The sequence below is a fragment of the Chrysochloris asiatica genome, unplaced genomic scaffold, assembly GCF_000296735.1.
Source record: "Chrysochloris asiatica unplaced genomic scaffold, ChrAsi1.0 scaffold00181, whole genome shotgun sequence".
NCBI classification, from domain to species: domain Eukaryota; kingdom Metazoa; phylum Chordata; class Mammalia; order Afrosoricida; family Chrysochloridae; genus Chrysochloris; species Chrysochloris asiatica.
This window is the reverse complement of record NW_006408699.1, coordinates 6,257,426-6,279,672: the sequence shown is the minus strand read 5'-3', so window position 1 is coordinate 6,279,672 and position 22,247 is coordinate 6,257,426. Positions and strand designations below refer to the sequence as shown.

General features: G+C 37.9%; 1 protein-coding gene across 1 annotated transcript in view; it reads left to right on the top strand.

Annotated features, from left to right (window-relative positions):
- The window catches only part of GALNT5 (UDP-N-acetyl-alpha-D-galactosamine:polypeptide N-acetylgalactosaminyltransferase 5 (GalNAc-T5)), a 62,502-nt gene that overhangs the window by 16,045 nt on the left and 24,210 nt on the right, over positions 1-22,247 (top strand). Inside the window, exons 2-3 of the mRNA XM_006872041.1 lie at positions 17,827-17,993; positions 20,040-20,159. Coding sequence (XP_006872103.1) covers positions 17,827-17,993; positions 20,040-20,159 — 287 coding nt within the window. The remainder of the gene's footprint in view (positions 1-17,826; positions 17,994-20,039; positions 20,160-22,247) is intronic.

Here is a 22,247-nt window from a genome sequence, read left to right as displayed (position 1 = left end):
CTGACCTTGTGGTTCACAGCCTGATTCATAACCACTACGCTACCAGAGTGCCACACTAGTCGGGTCAAAAACAATGAAGGAGGAGAAGCTAGGAGATATAAAATAAATTATGTACCCTCCTAAGCTTCTAAAATTTACCAGTTTAGGGAGGAGAGAAACTTTATAGTCAAATGAATGTAGAAGTTTTTGTTTGTTTTGTACTGTTTTACATGAGATAAAGGTTTTCATTGGTGAGACTTCTTTTGTGACCAATAATGGTTGGAGAATTGTATCTAAAATTGACTGGGAAAACTATGAAAACTCCCTGAGAAAGCAATTGGGTCAGATAAAAATAAATAAATAAAACCTCACGTGATGGATTTAAAAGGATTTTTTTTTTCTTTTTCTTTTTTTCAAAGAGTAAAAGCAATGCAGTGGTGCCTTTGAAATAGTGTATGTGTAGTGTGTTATTTTGCTGAGAAGTCATGTAGACCAAATAAGAAAGCAAGAAATAAAAATTTGCTAAAACAGAATAAGATTGACTATAACATATCTATCCCCTACCCTCAGAAGCAAACGAAACCAAAACATTGTGATCACATTGACTATACTCACGGGGATCCCATGTGTGTCAGAGTAGAACTGCGCTCCACAGGGTTTTCAGTGACTCATTTTTTGAAGTAAATTAACCAGGCACCATTGGGTGGACTTGAATTGTCAACCTTTCTGTTAGTAGCCAAGTATTTAAACATTTTTGCCACCTAGGGGCAGTCATAGTATAACAAAGGTTGAATATGTCCAGAAGCAAGTACAAAGTTTTTAGATACTTTTATTTATCACACTCTCCCTATAACTAGGGGAAAAAAGGAGGAAGATTATCAGAGGAGAGAAAGGCAAAACACATTTCTGCAGGTAATTCAAAATGAAGAAAACTATTAAACATTTCTTAATTAATGTAAAATGGTAAAATATTTCATCAAATGAGTAGCTTTTCCTCCTAAATATTACCAAAGACATAGAAATAGTTCTAGGAGAGAATAATTAGTAAATGTAGGAATTAGGATGTTTTGACACTGCTTTTTTACACATCTGTCCCAGGACACAATTTAATCCACAGTCTAATTTTCCCAAATCCTTGCAGGAACATTTCCCTAGGTAATGTTTTCATTATCTCTGGTTTCAGAAAATAACTTTCTATTTGACAATTCTGGCTGACCCATTCAGAATAGAGTCTCTCAAGAAGGGAACAACTTTTTTTTTTTTTTTTGGATCAAGGTTCAGAAAATTCAGGGAAAATAGGAATGCTTAGAAATTCTATGTTGTTGTTTTCTTTCAAAATGAAAAACAAAACAAAAAAACAACTTTTAGGGTATCCTGGAAAAGTATCTATATTATTCCAAACTTAATTGTTTCCTAAATTAGCTTGCTTCAATATGTTGATATATGGATTTGTGTGTGAAGAAGCAAAATGGATGACACTTAGTATTTATAAAGCCCATTATTACTTCAGTTCCTCAAAGTGCATACTATCATCTTCCAGCTTTTTCAGATTTCAAGAGGAAACCGATGTTTCAGTTAGGCAAATAACTAGATCATTTCATTCCATACTGTATTCTCTCATTACCTACCAGGGACCAGGCTTGCTGAGCTTTGCAAAAAAAAAAAAGGATTGTTTGTTGTTTTTGTTGTTGCTTTATGTTTCCAGCAGCAAGGGGTTTGTGTGTATGTACATAGGTATGTATGTATGTAAACTATGTCTACATGTGTTTCATTGGTAACATTCTCACTTTCCATGTGGGAGACCAGAGTTCAATTCTCAGAAAATACACCTAAAGAGCAGCCACTGCCCCTCAGTCAGTGGAGGCCTGGGTGTTGCTATGATAGGAGGGAGCATCAAGAAGTTTGTGAAAAATTCCATTATCTTTTCATTTGATTTTTCCCTGAGCTATTTAAAACCCTGTTTTATATACACACATGTATATACACATATACAGAGTCCTAGTGTGGTGCTGTAGGATAAGCACTGGCCTGTTAACCCCTAGGTCAGAAGCTCAAACCTACCAGCCACTCCTGGAAAATCCAATACATGCAATACATGGTTGCTATGAGTTGGAACTGATTCAGCAGCACTTAATAACAGCATATACATATATATTTAATATGTATTTTCAAATATATATATATACACACACACACACATTCACTTTTTTCATTCTAACAGTCCTCATAGTAACAACATGAGACATTGTATCTCATATGCTTTTAAAAAATGACAAAATTATAGATAGAAGAATAAATTGGCATACCAATATTTTTAATTATCAGGTTTTAAATTTAAAAGGTTTTTAGAGTTGTGATTCAAGTGCTTTTTTCATAGAATGCATTTCCTCCTTTGTTTTTTGTTTTTTAAATGTGCACAAGACTTTGGGAGACATTAAAACCCCTCTCTTCCTTATGCCTGGGCTAGGGATGTCTCAGTGGAATTTGTTTTGCATGTCATGAACCTAGTTATTGTTTGGGCTATTAAGGTGCCATCAAGTCAGTCCCAACTCATAGAAACACAATATGCAACAGAATGAAACACTGTCCATTCCTGGGCCATCCTCCTTGCAATTGCTGTTTTGTTTAAGCCCATTATTGCAGCTACTGTGTCAGGCTACTCATTGGGGGGTCTTCTTCTTTTTCACTGTCTCTCTACCAAGCATTTGCTCCAAATACTGGCTCTTCCTGATAATGTCAAAAGTTACAAAAGAGGAAGTTTCACCTTCCTCACTTCTAAGGAACATTCCAATTGTACTTCTTCCAAGACAGATTAGTTTGATCTCCTTCCTAACAGTTTGTGGTATATTTAATATTCTTCTCCAATACTATAATTCAAAGGCATCAACTCTTTTTTGGACATCCTTATTCATTATCTAGTATTCATATGCATATGAGACCACTGAAAATACCAGCGATTGGGACATGCACACTTGAGTCCTCCAAGTGACTTTTCTGCTCTGTAACAGTTTAAAGAGGCCTTTTGCAGCAGGTTTGCCCAGTACAATATATCGTTTGATTTCTGACTGTTGCCTCCCTGAGTGTTGATTGTGGACCAAAGAAACATGGAGTCTTTCACAATTTCAAGATTTTCTCCATTTATCTTGATGTTGGTTAGTGGTCCAGATGTGAGGATTTTTGTTTTCTTTGTTGAGGCATAATGCATACTGAAGACTATAGACTTTGATCTTTGCTATTAAATGCTTAAAATCTTCACATTTAACAAGCAATGCCATGTCATCACATATCTCAGATTTAGTCTTCTGCCAATCTTGACTCTTCATATAGTCCACCTTCTGTTATTTATATTATTTGCTCAGCATACAGATTAAATGTGTATGATGAAAGGACACAACTCAAAAGCATACCTTTCCTAAACCATTCAGTGTCCCCTTGCTCTATTTGAACAACTGCCTCTTGGTCTTTGTATAGGTTCCACATGAGCACCATTAAGTGTTCTGAAATTTCATTCTTCACAAGGGTATTAGTAAGTCATTATGATCCGCACAGTCAAATGCTTTTGTATACTTAATAAAGCACAGAAAAACATCTTGCTGGTATTCTCTGCTTTCAGTCAAGATCTAGCTGACATTAACAATGAAATCCGTTGTTCCATATCATCATCCTCATCTGATTTGGATTTCTGGCAGTCCTCTGTTGATATACTGCTGCAAACATTTTTTAATTATCTTAAAAATTATACTTGCACATAATATTAATGATATTCAATATTTTCCATACTACTCTGAATGACTTTTCTTTGGAATGGGCACAAATATGGATTTTCCAGTTGGTTTGCCAAGTAACTTCCTTCCAAATTTCTTGGCATAGACATGTAAACACTTCCAGTGTTTCGTGAGTTTGTTGAAACATTTTAATAGATATTCTGTCAATTTCTGGAGCCGTGTTTTTCACCTATACCTTCAATACAATTGTAACTTCTTCCTTCAGTACTATTGGTTCTTGACCATAAGCTACTTCCTGAAATAGTTAAACATCAATTGTTTTTTGTTATAATGACTCTATGTATTCCTTCCATCTTCTTTATAATGATTCTGCATCAAACAATTTTTGCCAAAAGAATCCTTCAATACTACATTTTTGCTTCAATTTTTATTTTTTTATCTCCTTGAGCTGTCCTTTGCAATCTTATGTTCAGTTATTTTATTTCATCAGTTCTTTCTTTCACTTTAGCTACTGTACATCCAAGAGCAACTTTCAGAGTCTCTTCTGGCATCTATTTTGGTCTTTTCCCCTTCTATTTAAAATATTTTTCATAAGGAGCCCTGGTGGCACTGCGAGTTAGTCTGCTAAGGTCAGCAATCCAAACCTACCAGTTGCTCCTTGGCAGAAAGGTCTGCTCCTGTAAAGATTTACAATCTCCAAAACCATATAAAGGGCATTATAAGTCGGAATCAACAGTGAGTTTGGGTCTTTTTAAAAAACTTTAGCTTTCTTCATGTATGATGTCCTTGATGTCATTTATGTTCAATGTATTAAATCTGTTCTTGAGATGGTCTCTAAGTGTAGGTAGGATATACTCAAGGTTATACTTTGATTCTCATGGACTTCGTTTAATTTTCTTGAACTTGTCTCTGAGCAGTTGATGATCTGTTCTGCAATTGGTCACTAGCCTTCTTCTGACTGATGGTATCGAGCTTCTCCATCATCTCTTTCCACAGACATGGTTAGTTTGATTCTGTTGCATTCCATCTGATGATGTCGACATGTATAAAAACCAAACCCAAACCTGGTGCTGCTGTTGTATCTTTTCTGGATCATAGCAACTCTAGAGGACAGAGTAGAACTTATCTATAAGATTTCCAAGACAGTAAATCATTTTGGGAGCAGATAGACTTATCTTTCTCCCAAAGAGAGGCAGGTGGGTTTAAACTGCTGCCTTTGCAGTTAGCAGTCCAATGCTTAACCTACTGTGACATCAGACTCCTTCCACGCTTCACTTGTTTATGTTGATGAAAAAAGGTATTTAAAATGAATAAGTTGTTGGTCTTGCAAAATTCTATCATGCAATCCCTGGCGTTGTTTCTATCACCAAGGCCATATTTTCCAACTATTGATCTGACTTGTAAGTTTCCAGTTTTCAATTTCAATCACCAGTAACTATTTAATGCATCTTGAGTGCATGTTTCATCAATTTCAGAATGGAGAAACTGATAAAAAAAAAATCTTCAGTTTCTTCATCTTTTGCGTTAGTTTTTGTTGTGTAAGTTTGAATAATAGTTATATTAATTGGTTTTCCTTGTAGGTATATGAATATTGTCCTATTACTAACAGTACTGTATTTCAGAATAGAATTTTTGCCCATAGAATACTTGAGATGTTCTTTTTTATTGTAAATGTGATTCTGTTTCTCTTCAATTTATCAATATATGGCATAGTGATTAGGTGCCATTGTGTAGTCTCCAAGTCATAGCGACCCTATGCACAACAGAACAAAACACTGCCCAGCCCTGCCCAGTCCTGCCCATTCTCACAACTGCTACATTTGAGCCCTTCGTTGCTGCCACTGTGTCAATCCATCTCATTGGGGGTCTTCCTCTTTTTTGTTATTTCTCCACTTTACCAAGCATGATCTCCTTTTCCAGGGAATGATCCATCCTAACAATATGTCCAAAATACAAGAAATGAATTTCACCATCCTCACTTCTAAGGAGTAGTCTGGCAGTACTTTCAATACAAATGTGTTTGTTCTTCTGCCAGTCCATGATACTTTGAATATTCTTCTCTCACAATATAATTCAAATGCATTGATTCTTCTACAGTCTTCCTTATTCATTGTCCAACTTTCTCATGCATATGAAACAATTAAAAATCTTATGGCTATAGTCAGGCACACCTTAATCCTCAAACTGACAATGCAAACATTGATGTTTGCAGCTGTTTCTCCTCATTTTGAATTGCACCACATCAGCAAATGAAGACCTCAAACACTTTACTCCTTCCAAGTCCTTAAGATTGATACTACTTTTAGGAAACAGCTCTTCCGAATCTTATTTTGAGTGTCTTCTAACCTTAGGGATTCATGATGAGACAGTGTTCTACTACTATCTTTAAGGTTTTCACTGGTCTTTTTTTTTTTTTTTTTTTTTTTTTTCAGAAGTAGATTGCCAACTCCTTCTTCTAAGAAACTTAGTGGCTTCTTAGTCTGGAAGTGCCACTGAAATGTAACCCTGCTTCTAGCATCATAATAACATACACACTAGTGACATAGCTTCTAGTATCATAATAACATACAGTAGTGACATAGCTTCTAGCATCATAATAACATACAAGCCACTACAGTATAAGAAACTGACAGATGAGTGGTGGATGAAACTAGTTAGAGAAGATATTTATAAGAAATTGTTTTTGTACAGAACTAAACAAAAGTAGCTGTTTATAACTGTCCAAGAACCACAGAATGTCAGTGTACAACTATCTCTAGACTCCTACTGAACAGAACAGCTTTAGAACATGGCCGCTGCCTTCAAAGCATATGGAGCAAAATGTTAGGCAGAAGCACAATGTATTATTAGCACACAGAAGAGCAGGATCTGTCTTGGCCTCGGGAAAGGGAAGAAATATTTGAACTGCAACCTCCAAGGGGAAAGTAAAAGAATAATGTCAAGGGAGATTAAAGGAAAATCCATTGAGAAATTGAGGGGGCTCTGATGTGGCAGGAGTTTGGAAGGTCATATATATGAGGACCATGGAGCTCTGGTAGCAGCATAGTGGTTACGAGTCAGGCTCCTAACCTGATGGTCAGTTCTGCTAGAGAAAGATGAGGCTTTCTGCTCCCATAAAGATTTACAGCCTTGGAAACCCTATGCAGGGTCGTTATGAGTTGGAACCAACTCCACAGCATGCCGCCACCCCACCACATTGAGGACCAAGTCCTAGTGTGGTGCTGTGGGTTAATGTGCTGGAATACAAAGTCAGTTTGAACTGCAATGTTGGTCGCTCAATTCACCAGTCATTCCTCGGAAACTCTATACAGGGTTGCTATGGGTCAGAATTGAATCAACTACACTCAACTCAACTCTGGTAGCGTAGTGGTTACGAATCGGGCTGTGAACCACAAGGTCAGCAGTTCGAAACTACCAGCAGTTCTGCGGGAGAAAGATGAGGCGGTCTGCTCCCGTAAGGATTTACAGCCTTGGAAACCCTGTGTAGGGTCGCTATGAGTCAGCGGAACCGACTCCACGGCACTTAACAACAACAACAACAACACTTAACAGCACCAACAATATATGAGGACATAGAAGGAAGCAGAGCCCAAATCAGCTGGGACCTTTTTAAGGTTCTTACAAGAGTCAGTCAAAAAATATTGAAGGATTTTAAGGTATATAAAGAACAATTAATTTGTCTCTTCTCAGGGCTCTCATAACCCAAAGAAGCAGCTCTGATGGTGCAATGGTTAACCACTCAGCTGCCCAATGAAATTTTGGCAGGAAAATCTGGGGGTTCAAACTTACCTATCAATTCTGGGGGAGAAAGGCTTGAAAATCTTCTTTTATAAAGATTGCAGCCAAGACAATCCTTTGGAACATTCTACTCTGCCCCATGGAGTCATGATGAGTTATAATCAACTTGGATGGCACCTGACAACAGGAACAACAACAACATGGTTCAGAGGGATGGATTTATGAATAAATGTGAATCAAAGTTGCATAGAAAATGACAATAACTATATAATTCAATGTTACAGAGACAGCCAAAGGAGGGAAGTGGCTTGGTCAAGTGCACACACAACAGGAAAGACACAACTATCCTTATGATGTTCTAACTTTCACACCATATTGTTTCTGCTACACCGTACAACCAGCTGCTTCTCTCTCCCTCCTTCCAGTTTCACCCTGACAGCTGCCTACTCAAAATAGACGTATGAAAGTTGATTCTGGTGGTTTATATTTTCTAAACTTGAGTCCAGTGACTTTGATGGGTATATAGTTATCTCCGAAATCACAGTTTCAGTTGACTAAGCCCTTTGGAGGTGAGGTGGCGGGTGTGATGGAAATATTGTAATTCAGTAGCCAAGTGATTCTAATTGAATGTCAGAGGTAGTCTGTCCAAGCAAGAACAAAGCATAAGGAGTGAAATTGTATATTCTTCTTTTCAGTAAGAGGAAAAGAAAGGCCTAATAATTCTAAGGTCTTGGAGAAAAATAATAAAATCCGAGGCAGTGCTCTGCACTGGATATTCCATTCTCTTCCAGATCCTCCCGAAGGTAACAGCGCTTTGGGAATGAAGGGCCCTGAAGTCTTACATCAGGCAGTAGTTGAATTGCAAATAGAAGTTGAGAAAATATTCTCCTCGACCTTCTGTTCAAACCTGCAAAGACTGAGACCTGACCCACATAGTACATTTTGACTGCATTGGAATAAAATGAAAAATTCATAGAGATGAGAGAATGTTATCAGTCCCTCAATCTTCTGATTTGAAACCCTCTTTATTTGATAGGCTACATTCAAATCAGGCTTCTGGTTGAACATTCGGCACACACAAGCCAAGAGGGCGAAACACATCGCTTTCAGAGTCGATAAACGACAAGCACTGGATAGATTCAGATCAAAGAACTGCTTTGGAAAAGGGCAGTGCTCCCAGTCTCAAAGTGGGTATTAGCATTGTGGCTAAGAATAGATCTGCACATGTGTATTTCACCATGGAGCTTCCAAAGTACTTTTATATCCATCCATCAAAACTTTACAGCTTTTCTATACTGAAAGCATTGTAATCTTCATCTGAAATTATGGCTCTAGAGAAAATTAAGTGACCTACCTACCCATGATTTCAGTCAGTAAGACCTAGGAAGGATTCAAAACATAATTCTTAAGCATCCTTTCAAAGTAACTCCTAAATTCAAAGTCTTTCCATCTTATCAAAGTAGTTTATCAGCTATGCTGGAGTACTTTGAAATTTCCATGTTAGAATCCTCAGTGTATACTCTTCTGCAACCCACCCACCCATCCTACCCCCCCAAAAAAGGGTGAAGTATAACGCATTGTTGTTAAGTGCCATCGAGTCACTTACGACTCAAAGCTACCCTGTATAGGGTTTCCAAAATGCGACTGATGAGCTTGAACCACCGACCTTGCAGTCCAAACTGACCTTGCAGTACAACGCATTAGCCCACAGCACCACACATAGGACTTTATATTTAAGTTCTGAACTTGTGTAATGAATGGATGTACAGAATAAACACATCCTGGGCAGGAAATCTCTCTCTTCTTCTGTGCTTCTCCTCCCTCTCCTTTTACCAGGCACCAATATAAACTATACAATACAGCCTTTCACAGTGTCTTTCTCAAGATAGTTTCTTAAACACATCTACAATGTTTGTTAATAATTGCTGAAGGTTCCATTTATTTCCTGAAATATTAACATTTAGTGGAATACTGCATTATCTACACATATGGATATATAATGTTGAAATAAAAGCACCACGACAAATTTAGGGGACTGCAAGATCAGATAGTTATTTGGTGGCTGGAGGTACCTTCTCCAGATTTCTCAATCTCTGCCACCCACCTGCTTTTCCTGTCTCCAGTTTCTGACTTGTTTAGGATTATGATGTGTTATCACTTTCTTCTGAAAAAGACCAAAAATCTATTGATTTATAGAGTGGAGACAATCATTTGTCTGAGTCTGCTTGGTTAGTTTTTTCTAGTTCATTTTGATCTGTCACTAGAAGTATCTAAAGTCTACCAAGTTTTAACCATCAAGTAGCCCTCAGGGCTTTGCAATCGAGCTTGGTGTTTCTGACAGATCTTGCAGCATTTGTGAAGCTGGCACTACTTTTTAGAATTGATTAATTTTTTTCCAGTACAAAATGTTGTAAATTATATTTAAGTGTGAAATGTGCCTTTCCTGTTATTTTTATTACAAAATTATAGAGAGAAAGTCACACTATGTGTCTTCTTTTCCCTCGGGCTACTAAACTCCTCTTAGTTTGCCTTCACCTTTCCTGTCCTAGACTCCATAACTAGGCATTTAGCCATTTTATACTAATAACCCTCAAAATCCTCTAGTACTTTTCTTTAACAATCCCTGTTGTTGTTGTCATTGTTAAGTGCCATTGAGTGAGTTCTGACTCACAGTGACCCTGTATAAGATTTCAGAGGAACGGATGGTGAGTTTGAACTGCTGACATTGCAAAATCAGTGCTTATCCTACAGCAATACACCAGGACTTGAACAAATTCAGTAATCTACTAAATGTCCTGGATCTAAGCTGCCAGACACTACTGGAGCTTATCATATGCGTGTCCTCTGACTATCGTGTTAGGATCTCTAACTTCAGGAGAGTGTTCAATGTCCCATAGAAATCCTTTTGCATGTAGCTGTCAACACTCTCTCCAATTGCTCCTAGTGTCTATCCCAAGTATTTTACATTCTCCTCAAGCCCCTATCCTTTTCTATCACAAATTATCTTTCTATCAGTTATCAGTTACAAATGTTTTTCAGCTTCTCATTCAATAGACACCACCACCCTTTTCTCTTATCTCAAAATAAAATTTATCTTCTCTCAAAATTTGAGCTTTTAATTTGAGCTCCATTCATTTCATCATTTATTTATCCTTTTTTTTAATTTATTTTTGTCCAATACATATTTATCAAATGTTTATTATCAGCAACTATGCTAATTGTTTGTTGCTCCATAGTAAATCTGGAATGCACTGTAGGATAAGCACAGGACCTCAAGGTCGGTTTGAACCACAAGGTTGGTTCTGACTCACGGTGGCCCTGGTATAGCTTTCCCAAGGCTCTTAACAACAACAGTGTAGGAATAAGACAGATTTCCCCCACTCTCAAGGAAATTTAGGGTGCAAGAGACAAGGAATAAAATTAATAAATTACTGATATGACAGAAACACAGGTGACCATAATAAAAGACAATGGGAGAGCAGCAGGACTGTGATAGTTGACTAAAGAAGACTTCTCTCTGGAGACAGTACTTAAGCTAAGGTGCAAATAAGCTATGGAAGGTAATGGAAACCAGCAATAAAGGACTGGGGAGAATAACAAGGTTATTAAGGAGCTCTGGTAGCGTAGTGGTTACTAATCGGGCTGCGAACCACAAGGTCAGCAGTTCGAAACTACCAGCCACTCCGCTAGAGAAAGATGAGGCTTTCTGCTCCCGTAAAGATTTACAGCCTTGGAAACCCTGTACAGGGTCGCTATGGGTCGGAACTGACTTGACGGCACTTAACAACAACAACAAGGAGACAAAAGCTGAAAGGAATTTCACAGCCATCAAGGCACTTAAAGACCTGTCTGTCTAGATGAACTGTGTGAGGGGAAAGTGGAATGACAACGATGGGTAGTGGCAGTTATGTACCGTGGAGACAGTTCCAACTCATAGTGACCCTGTATATGTTTCCAAGGCTGTAAATCTTTAGGGGAGCAAACAGACTCAACCTTCTCCCACGGAACCACTGGTAGTTTCAAACTCCTGACCATGAGATTAGCAGCCCAACTCATAACCACTACGCTACCAGAGCTCCTTAGGAGCCACTTAATATTGGGTCCTTTAGTCTACAATAAAATTTTGAAATTTTATTAGTTTTTTAATTCTATGGTACTTAGGAACTCACTGAAAAATAGGAAACAGGAGAGCAGTGTGTACATGGACAAAAGTATCAGTAAGGCAGCTTGTTAGGAGGTTTCAGCAAAGACATCAGAGAAAGATGATGGAAGCTTAAGTACTAAGGAGTGCAATATTAGAGATATGAAGAAGTCAGTGTGAAGACATATTTTGATAATACAATGGGTAGAAGTTAAGGATAAATTGGTGTTATTGACTGTCAAGAGAATGAAGTGTAGGATGATACCCGTATGTCTTCTTTTGCAGCAAGGTGGATAATGATGCCATGAATAAAGAGGAAAATGCACAGGAACTGGTTGGGTTGAGTAGGGTGAAATCAAGATTTCACTTTCAGACATGTTGTCTTAGTTACCTACTGCTATTATAATGAAATGCCACAAATGAGTGACTTTAAAAACAGAAATTTATTTTCTCACAGCTCAGGAGACTACACGTCTGAATTCAGGGCATAGCTATAGGGGGAGGCCCTCCTTGTTGGCAGACATGCTAATTCTTGCTGTCTGTCTTTCCCCTATGTGTGTTTTTATATCTGTTCTGCTCTTTTATAACTTAGAAGTTATTAGGTTTATGACCCATTCTACCTGGGTATTAGCATAAAAGAAAGCCTTATTTCCAAACAGGATTAGATCCATCAGTATAGGGTCTAGGCCTTCAGTATAGGACAAATCCCAGTCATAAAACAGATTGTATAAGATTCCGATGAGACATTCCCAGCTCTGAGAATCTTCTGTTTAGACATAAGAGAAGGGAAATCTGGAAGGAAACTAATGGAAAAAAACCCAGTGAGTGATGAAAAAAATAAGAAAGTGAATTGTCTCATGGAACCAAAGCAAAAAAAAAAAAAAAAAAGTGGCCAGTAATCATTTGCTTATTTGTGCCTAATCTGAGCCATGTTTTTTCAATATGTTTGCAAAAGCTGGACAATAACAAAGACAGGCAAAAGAAGAACTGGTGCATTTGAATTGTAGTGTTGGCAAAGGATATTGAATATACTATGGACTTCCAGAAGAAGAAACAAATTAGTTTTAGAAGAAGTATAACAAGAATGTTTCTTAGAAGACAACAAGACTTCAGTTTCTGACTTTGTGCATGTCATCAGGAAAAATCAGTCCCTAGAAAATTACCTTATGTTTGTTAAAGGAGAGGGCCAGCAAAAAATGAGGAAATCTTCAATGAGAGTGATTGATACTAGAGCCACAGCAAAGATGAAGACGGTGTATGATTGGAAAACATTTTATTATGTTACATATTAGGTAGGTGAGTTGCAGCCAACTTGATGGTAACTAACAACATGGCGGCCAACTGACTCAACTGTTGGTGTATGGTTGACAATGAAGGAGAGACGCTTTGCTTCATCCATCCTCAGTGTTACTGATCTTTTTTTTTTTTCAACTCTCCACTCTAAACCTCATAAGTATGATTCGTGTGACTTCCTGCTCAAGAAGGTGAGAGGGAACTGAGATGAAAACTTTGTTCTGTGTCCTACCTGTTACTCTCCTATCTCTCTCGTCAGGTTTCCTCCAAATAGCCTACTACAGGAATCTCCCTCTACAACCTCACCTACCATTTACTCTCTACTACTGTGCAGTCTAGTTCTACCCTTCAGTTGGTGATGGTCTCATCACCTTTAGGAACCACTAGAATGACTAATCATGGTTGCATTTGCCTGCCAATTCTTAAGTAAGCAGTGTTACTTACATTGCTTCTTGCCTTTGAACTCTACCCCCAGAGAAGCTGAGAATTCATTTTTTACATTCGAGGTTGCTTCTTGAAGGAAACTTCAGAGTTGGAAAGTTTGTCAAATTGTTAGAATTGTTGGCAATTATGCAATCAAATAGTACATTATTTTCATTAGGGCTGGGAAATATTTCTACTCATATTCTTTCCTCTTTTTATTGATTTATTTTTCTTTTTATAATTGTGTTTCTATTTGATGTTACCAATGAACATTTTCTTGGACTTCGATGTGTGAATTCCAGAAATTCATATGCAGTGAATAAAAGTACATTCTCCTACTTATTAATGCTGTCAACTCAAAGGAAACTTATTGTTTGTTGAGAGATGGGTAGATATCCACCCAGTCAAAAAGATAATAGATGTGTTTTCGCTCCAAAAAAGCAATTGTATTATTTTTATGTATTAAGTCTTATGGTAGGCTGAATGAATGTCCACCTCCCCCACCCCCAAAGATAAGTCACTCCTAATCTGCTAACCTCAAGGTTGGCAGTTCAAAACTACTAGCTGTTTCATGGAAGAAAGATCAAGCTTTCTGCTCCTGTAAAGATTTGTAGCCCCGGAAACCCTGTGCAGGGTCACTATGAGTCGGAACCTGCTCCATGGTACTTAATAACAATCCCTACGAAGTGTATGAACCTATGAAAAGTACCTTACTTGGAAAGAGACTGGATAGTACCTTATAGGGTAAAAGATATGACTAAGGGTCTTGAAAATAGTTTATCCTGAATTATCCATGCAGGCTCTGTATACATTACATTAAGAGAGACAGACATATGGAAAAGAGAAGATGATGTGAAGATGGATGCAGAGATTTGAGTGATAGTCACAAGTCAAGGAATGCTAGAAAAAACTCAAAAAGCCAAGGAACAGATTATTCCTAGAGCCTCTAGAGAGGGTGCAGCCCCATCCACACATGATTTTGGGCTTCTGTCTCCAGAACTGTGAGAGAGTCCGTTTTTGTTGTTTTAAGCCGTGAAGTTTGTGGTATTTTCTTGTGGCGTCTATAGTAAATGAATACAGCCCTTAAATGAAGTAAAGATTATTGCATAGTATTCATAAACGCTCACTCTAGTTCTACTCTTCTATCATTGGGAAGTGTTAGTCTTGTCACTTCTTGAAACCACTGAAATGACAAATATTAATTGCATTTGCCTACCAAGTCTTAAGTACGAAGTGTCGTCTCAGCACTTCTCATCTTTGAAATCTACCACCAGAGATGCTGAATTCTTGGATCCTATGTGTAGAATCAAATTCGTTTAGGCAGCCTGCTATTTTCTGCTGGCGTAATATAACTGGATCACTAGCTCTGTAACTGTGTTACATTGATTTATGTCAATTCAAGATCCAGGTCACCTTCCTGTCAGCCCTTAATTCATTTTTTGCTTTTGTTTTTTAAGATTATATTTTGAATCAATTTTCTGGTACTAGGGATTTGGTATATATGTCTTTCCAAGGTTTCATGGGTTATTCGGATGACTGTCGGGGTCTGACCTCGACATAGTTGTCACGCGTGTTTGGTTCACGAGGAGGGGAGATCCAGCGCCGATAGGGATAGCGAAAGAATACACAGACAAACAGAAGAAGGGAGACAATGAGGCACCCCAAAGCCAGGGTGGATACATCACTGGTGGGCAGGCTTGGGACTACAGGCATCATGGCCTCTGCAGGCAGCGACTCACTGCCCTGCAATCTTTAATGCATGCCTTCCAACCCGTAATGCACCGCAATCTTTACTCCATGCCTTCCAACCAGTAATGCACACCTGGGGAGGCCCGGGCCTCTGTTTTATTTAGGGGAGGAGTTTCACACCAAGCTGGGAGGGACTAAAACAGGATACAGCTAACATCAGTAATTTTCCAGACATTCAGGTAACTTTACATTGTACTTCACTGGTTCAAATCCCAGGCCAGCAACTTGGATTCTCAGGCCCAATTAACATATCTATAGCCCCTGAGGTCAGTTGGGGGAAGGTGAGAGTTCTGCAGGAGACGCCCAGGTGAATGGGCTGCACCTGGAAAAGGGATTAGGGAGGATGGGTTCTTTGTCTATAGAACAAAGAACCGAGAAGTAGCTAAGATATTTTTAGTTAATCCTTTGGAGAAAGGTTTAACCTTGCAACCTTTAGTCTCGGCTTTAGGAAAATATCACATTTATCTGTGGATTTTCAAAGGCTCCAGTGTATTAATTTAATATATATACCTGAATATTAAGATGAAAGCAATTTTCCATTAACTGCCAGTGGCCTCATTTGTTACACTCAGCCCTAGAGGGCCTCGAACCTCTGACTAGTCTTACACGGTCTGCAACAGATGACCAGTCATTTTAGGGAACCACTGAAATGACAAATCATAGTTGCATTTGCCTGCCAATGTAATCCCTGATGTCACAATGGTTAAGCACTTGGATACTATCTGAAAGGTCTGTTCAAACCCACCCAGGGGTTTGAACAAGCCCAGGGGTTTGAAAAGATGTGTGATCTGCTTCTGTAAATAGTACAGCCTGGAAACTCTAGGGGCGGTTCTACTCTCTCACATGTGATCCCTATGAGTTGAAATCTACTTGATAGCACCTAATAAAAAAATTTGTCAGCTATATACTGAGTAAATTTTTACATGAATTATTATGTTTAATCTTACAAGTTTTTTAACCTGCTTTGTAGTTGGTAAATTGAGGTTCAAAAAAGCTATATAAGTTCTTCAACCCAGTGATTAAGGAAACTAAGATTTAACTACATATCTATCTGATTCCAAAACCAATGCTCTTAATGCAGAAAAGCCAGCATAGTACAGTTGAATGGAAACTGTTCTTGTTCACATTCTTTGCACATCCTTTCTAGATGAATGGTGCTGGGTAAGTCATTCATCTCATTTAACTGATACAATGGTTACATTTTTGACTGCAAGCCCAAAGGTCAGTGGTTCAAACCCACCAGCTGCTCCAGAGGAGAAAGATGTGGCAGTCTGCTTCCATAAAGCTTTCTAATTTTGGAACTTCTATGAGGTAGTTCTATTCCATCCTATAGGGTCACTGTGTGTTGGACTCAACTTGATGGCAGTGGGATTTGGTGTTTGTTGTCCCCCACCCTTTGGTTAGCTGCAGTTTGTTCCTTTTGAAGAGAATGATATCTACCCCAAACAGATATTATGAAAAGGAAATTAAATTATGTATATCATAGTACTTTGCCAGTTGTAAAATGTCACATCAATGTGGTTTTACTGTGGTTTTTGCTCATCTAGTTCTCATTTGTAGACTAAGCAAAGTGTAGTTATGTTACTTGACAGAAGCACCGGTTTCACAAAATGCTACATCTACTATCACCACCATAATTATTGTGGAATTAAGACTTCCTGAATGGTTAACTCTGGAATCTCCCTGAATCCGGGTTCAAGTCCCACCTCTTCCATTAATTAATAATATAATCATGAACTAGTTCCTCTGTGATTTGGATTATCCATCTACTCAAAGGACAAAATTATGCTATTTGTTGAGGATTAAATTGAACTAGAGCACAGTGCCTATAATGTTTATTTATGATCATTATGACCATCGTTAATTGTTGCATTTCTAACAGTAGCTGTGCCACAATGAAGGAAAATCCTCTTTGTGAGATTCTACTGCTCATTGCCCTGAGAAGAATTAACACAGGGGGGAGATGGGGGAAGATGTACCAGCAGTGAGGCAGTATAAACTGCAGGGCATGGAGTAAACCCAAGACCAAAGGCAACCCATCTGAATATCAATTCCTTTCTATGCCAACAAAATGTTTTCAACTATGGCTTCTCTGTAGCAGAGGCATCTCAGCAAGGAACCTCCAAATAGATAGGGAAGCTGAAGTGTGTCATAAATACATTCACATGCAATGAGGGAAAAAGAATACTGGTATATCCTTTTGCAGTTGGAAGATGATCATTTGGGAGGGCAACTATGAACTATTTGTAAGTAAACCAGAATAATGTCTTGTATTATTATATAATTTAATAAGAAAAATAGTGGCTACCATTTAGTGGGTCACTGTACTAAGCTAAATATTTTGCATGCATTATCTTTAAGCTTCACCAAATTTTATAAAACAGAAATCATTACCTCATTTTACAAGTGAGAACACTTAGGTATTAAAAGGTTACTTAGGTTTCAATGGATAAAGATTAGTGGAATATTGGAGACGGCATGGACAATGAAGTCTAACCACCCCAGAAGTCCATATTCTTTCCTCTACAGCATAACAGCTCCATAGGAGGTTTTCATGCCTAGAATTGATAATTCTGTTGTAGCAACTGCGGTTACTCCTTTTCTAGTCTTTTATTTTCCTTTTATCATACCCCCTACTCCCAATTAAAAAAAAAAAAAAAAAAGATGATAAAAACATCACTGAGAGATCTATATATAAAATTCCACTCTGTGATTTTCAAAAACATCTTGTGGCTCCTGTTAGCATACCTCTTGCACTTTGCTTGTGTCCTGTTTCAGGTGTGCAGAACAACTAGTTCACAATAACCTCCCAACCACCAGTGTTATCATGTGCTTTGTGGATGAAGTGTGGTCCACTCTCCTGAGATCTGTTCATAGTGTCCTCAACCGCTCTCCTCCACACCTCATCAAAGAGATTTTGCTGGTGGATGACTTCAGTACCAAAGGTAAAAAAACTACTCAAGCTTTCTTCTGGAAAAAAAAAAAATTGATATGCAGCAATCACTGTTTAGATGATAAAATTACAGGACTACTTGATGAAGCATAAGGAACCATGTTGGAGTCCTGGTGTGGCACTGTATGATAGGCACTGGATTGCTAACCACACAGGTCAGCAGTTTAAACCCACCAGGCAGTCATTCCTTGGAAACACTATACAGGATCATTATGAGTCTGAACCTACTAGACAGCACTTAACAGCAACAAGGAACCCTATTTGTGTAATGCTCAAAACACTGAGCTGCTAACCCAGAGTTCCAAACCGTCTAACTGCTTTGTGGGAGCAAGATATGGCAATCTGGTTTTGTAACCTTATAAGAAAGTTCTACTCTGTCCTCTAGAGTCCCTATGAGTCAGAATTGACTTGATGACAATGGATTTGAGTTTTAATTTAAGGAATCATAACAATTTTGCAGATGATAAATATTGTGGTGTCTTGGAGGAATAAGTCTAGCAGTGGACATAAAAGTTAGCTGTAACTATGGTCAGGTCCTTGTTCAGTTGGCTGACTCAGGTTTCTCCTCAGCTATGACTCTCTTTCCATGTCAGAGTGATAATCTAACCACATTCCTTGACATGGGCATTTTGGAGTGCCAGAGACCCAGTGATTATACAAATACCTTTAAAACATACAATAGGCAAATATCTTTCAATTAATGGAATGCCTTTCCTAGTGGTAATGACTAAATTAGAATTGCACTCTGGGGACTGAAAACACATGGAAGGTGTGTGATGTCTCCCTCAAGAATAATATATACCATATGTTCAATCAAGTGCTAAGAGGACATGGGACCAGAGAGATGAATCCACCAAGGCCATTCCATCTTTTTTGTTTATTGCAATGAGGAATTTTACTCTTTGGACTGTCAAATAATTGTCCATGTATGTGATCTCAGAGGCACCAAGACCACACATATTACAAATGTTCAAAATGCAACCCACCTCAGAATTTTTTAGAAAGTTGCAAAGATGGCAACCTTACAGAAAAGCTTAGCCTTGATCTGTGACCACAGTGCTATGTACCAGTTTTCTAAGCCCCAGAATTCCTTCCAAAATCACACAAGGCTCAAGAAACAGTCAGATACATGCCAAAGGAAATCCCATTAAAATTTTAATTGATTTTGAAAGTTTAAACAGAGATAGTTTTTACTTACCAAGTTACTTTATGAGAACCAGACCCAGATTTTGTGGGACCTGAAACTGATACAAGGTTTAGGGCCCTCTTTTTAGAAAAATAATACAATATTTCCAGGAGAATGAGCAGTAGTCCTCCTGGAAACCATTTTTTACCTGGGACAGCTGTCAATAGCTTAATTACACACAGAAGTGACTACATGCAACAGAAATATATACATAAAGCCTCCAAGAAAAGTTATTTTAGCTGGATTCTTCAATAGTTACCAGCAAAAAGAAAGGAAATGTGTTGAAGGGGGAAGTCAGAGTGGAAAATGGCAGTGGTTAGAACCAATTGCTACTACAATATCTATTTTTTGGTTTTTTTGTTTTGTTTTGTTTTGTTTTGTTTATTTTACAATGTGTGTGCATTGCTAAATCTCCTGGAGAAGCCTTTCCAAATTAAGGGGCTTGAATCCTGAGCATTTGCTTCAAAGTGTATCTGTCCTTACTTCAATAAATGCTCAGAAAGTGGGAGCTCGCCTTGGTGTAACTTGGCAACACTAAACAGAGGGATTTGGGATTTAAGAATGCAGAAAAATCTAGTCCCGAAAAATGGCATTAGAAAATAAAATCATGGCTCTAAGAAATCAAATTCAGTGACTATCTTAATTGTTTTTAGAATCTGACACTGGAGAGGCACTTCTGGAACTACCCAGACTACTGCTGTGGTGCTGTAGGATGAGCACTGGACTGCAGTTCAAACCCACCAGCTACCCCTCAGAAACCCTATACAGGGTCACTAGGCATCAGAACAGACTCAAGGGCACTTAACAAGAGTCAATCTAAATGCTTTCTTTTTTCTCCCTATTATTATATAGACTACCTAAAAGATAATTTAGATAAATATATGTCTCAATTTCCAAAAGTTCGGATAATTCGCCTCAAAGAGAGACATGGGTTGATAAGAGCCCGACTGGCAGGAGCACAGATTGCAACAGGTAAGAAGCTACTGATCCTTTATTGTTTACATTTTTATTTTAATGTTTGTTCGAGTTCGTAGCAGATTTCAAAGCATAGCACAACGAACAGTCATATTTCCATCATTTTATTTAATCTTTTTTTTTTTTTAACATTTTGTAATATGAGAGGGTCTCAGAAAAAGACAATAGAGTTTTTCCAGGAAGTTTTTGAAGTTCTCTTATATGTGCTTTATAATATACATATACACAAAGACAGTGAAATAAATAAACTGACTTTTGTTCCCCTGAACCTTTGAAAAGGAGTTTATAGGTATCACATGACACTACATGCCTAAGTTTTTCAGCAGCTATCTTGGAAAAATACAGACATTCTTTTGCATAAGCACAACTTTCATACCGAAACATTACCTTATATATATGCTTCTGCTCAAATCTCAATTGCTCACAAAATGTTTTAAATATATTTCTTTCATTCCTTCTTTCTCACTTTTTTCTTCTTTCTTCCTCTTGTCTTAAAATTTAGGATATGATTAAGGTTCATTTTGTTATCTAGTCACATTATTCTCTTTGAATCCAAAATAATCACCCTGCACAACTTTCTTATCATACCACTGATTTTTTTTTAAGAGTCCAGGCCTTTTTCTTTTTTTTTTGATAGAACTAACCACATTTGGAAATTTTCTGATTGCTTCCTCATATTAGCTGCATGAGTACAACAAAGATGATAGAAATTGTGGACTTCTTGTTGCCTCTAAACAAGAGATACAGATGTCAGGCTTGTTCACTGTTGGTGATACTAATTCATGTGCTTGATTAAAATATTGATAACCAGATAGGTTCCTTGGGTGATGTGGTAGTTGTTAAGTTCCATCAAGTCAGTTCTGACTCATAGCGACCCTGTATAAAGTGAGAAGTAATTTGTAGCATGATACCTTGATGAATGTGACTCTCCTATTTCACGAATAACACGTTACTCAATGGTTTTGCATCATTGATGATCTTTATGTAAAGCAATTATTATACTAGGTCTTCAAAATTGTGTTTTTAATTCTATCTTTCTTTCTTATATCAGTTATAAAAAAGAGCTCCCTGCAGTTGTCCTCATTCTTTCTCTCTCTCTCCCTTTCTCCTCCTACCTCTCTCTCTCTCTCTCTCTTCTTTCCTCCCACCTTCCATTACTATGGATTTATCATTAAAATAATTCAACGTATATTTTGCTAACAATATTCTTTTAGGTGTTCAAATTGCCTCAAACTTGTTCACTGGGAGCGCTGTCAAGCCTGGGCCTTTGTGACCTGACCCAATTGGTATTTGAGGTGCTGGGAATCCATTAGTTCTTGAATCCCTAACCTGCACTGCTGCTTCTTATCTAACCTATATCTGCTCTTTCTGCTTTCCCAAAGGGAAATATGCCTCCTTTTCCTCTCTGCTCTTTAATGTGTGGATGTTCGTTATGTGAGTGGAAGGAGGTGAATTTTCTCTGATCATAAGTATTCTAAAAATAATATCAAACATTTTGGTTCACTTTTAACCTTCTTCTGTGGAAACAGTTGGGTCCCTGTAATAAAATCTAATCTTATACCAGGTATTGGCATAGATGAGTGAGTGCCTCCTGTGTCACCTTACTTTCTTGAAAGATTTCCATTTTTTATTCCATCAATTCCTGGTGCCTTGTTCTTTGCCAATTCCTTCAATGCACCTTGGACCTCCTCCTTCAGTATCATTGGCTCTTTATCATATGCTACCTCTTGAAATGGTTGAACAGTAACCATTTCCTTTTGGTACAGTGTCTCTGTGTGTTCCTTCCATCTTCTTTTAATGCTTTCTGCATCATTCAATAATTTGCCCAGAGAATCTTTCAGTAATGAAAGTTGAGGCTTTATTTTTTTCTTCAGTTCCCTCAGCTTGAGAAATGCTGAGCGTGTTCTTCCTTTTGGTTTTCTGATTCCAGATCTTTGTACATTTTGTCATAACATTTGTCTTTATCTTCGTGAACTGATCTTCGAAATTTTCTGTTCAGCTCTTGGACCTCCTCATTTCTTCCATTTGCTTTAGCATCTCTACTCTGGAGAGCAACTTTCAGTGTCTCTTCTGACATCCATTTTG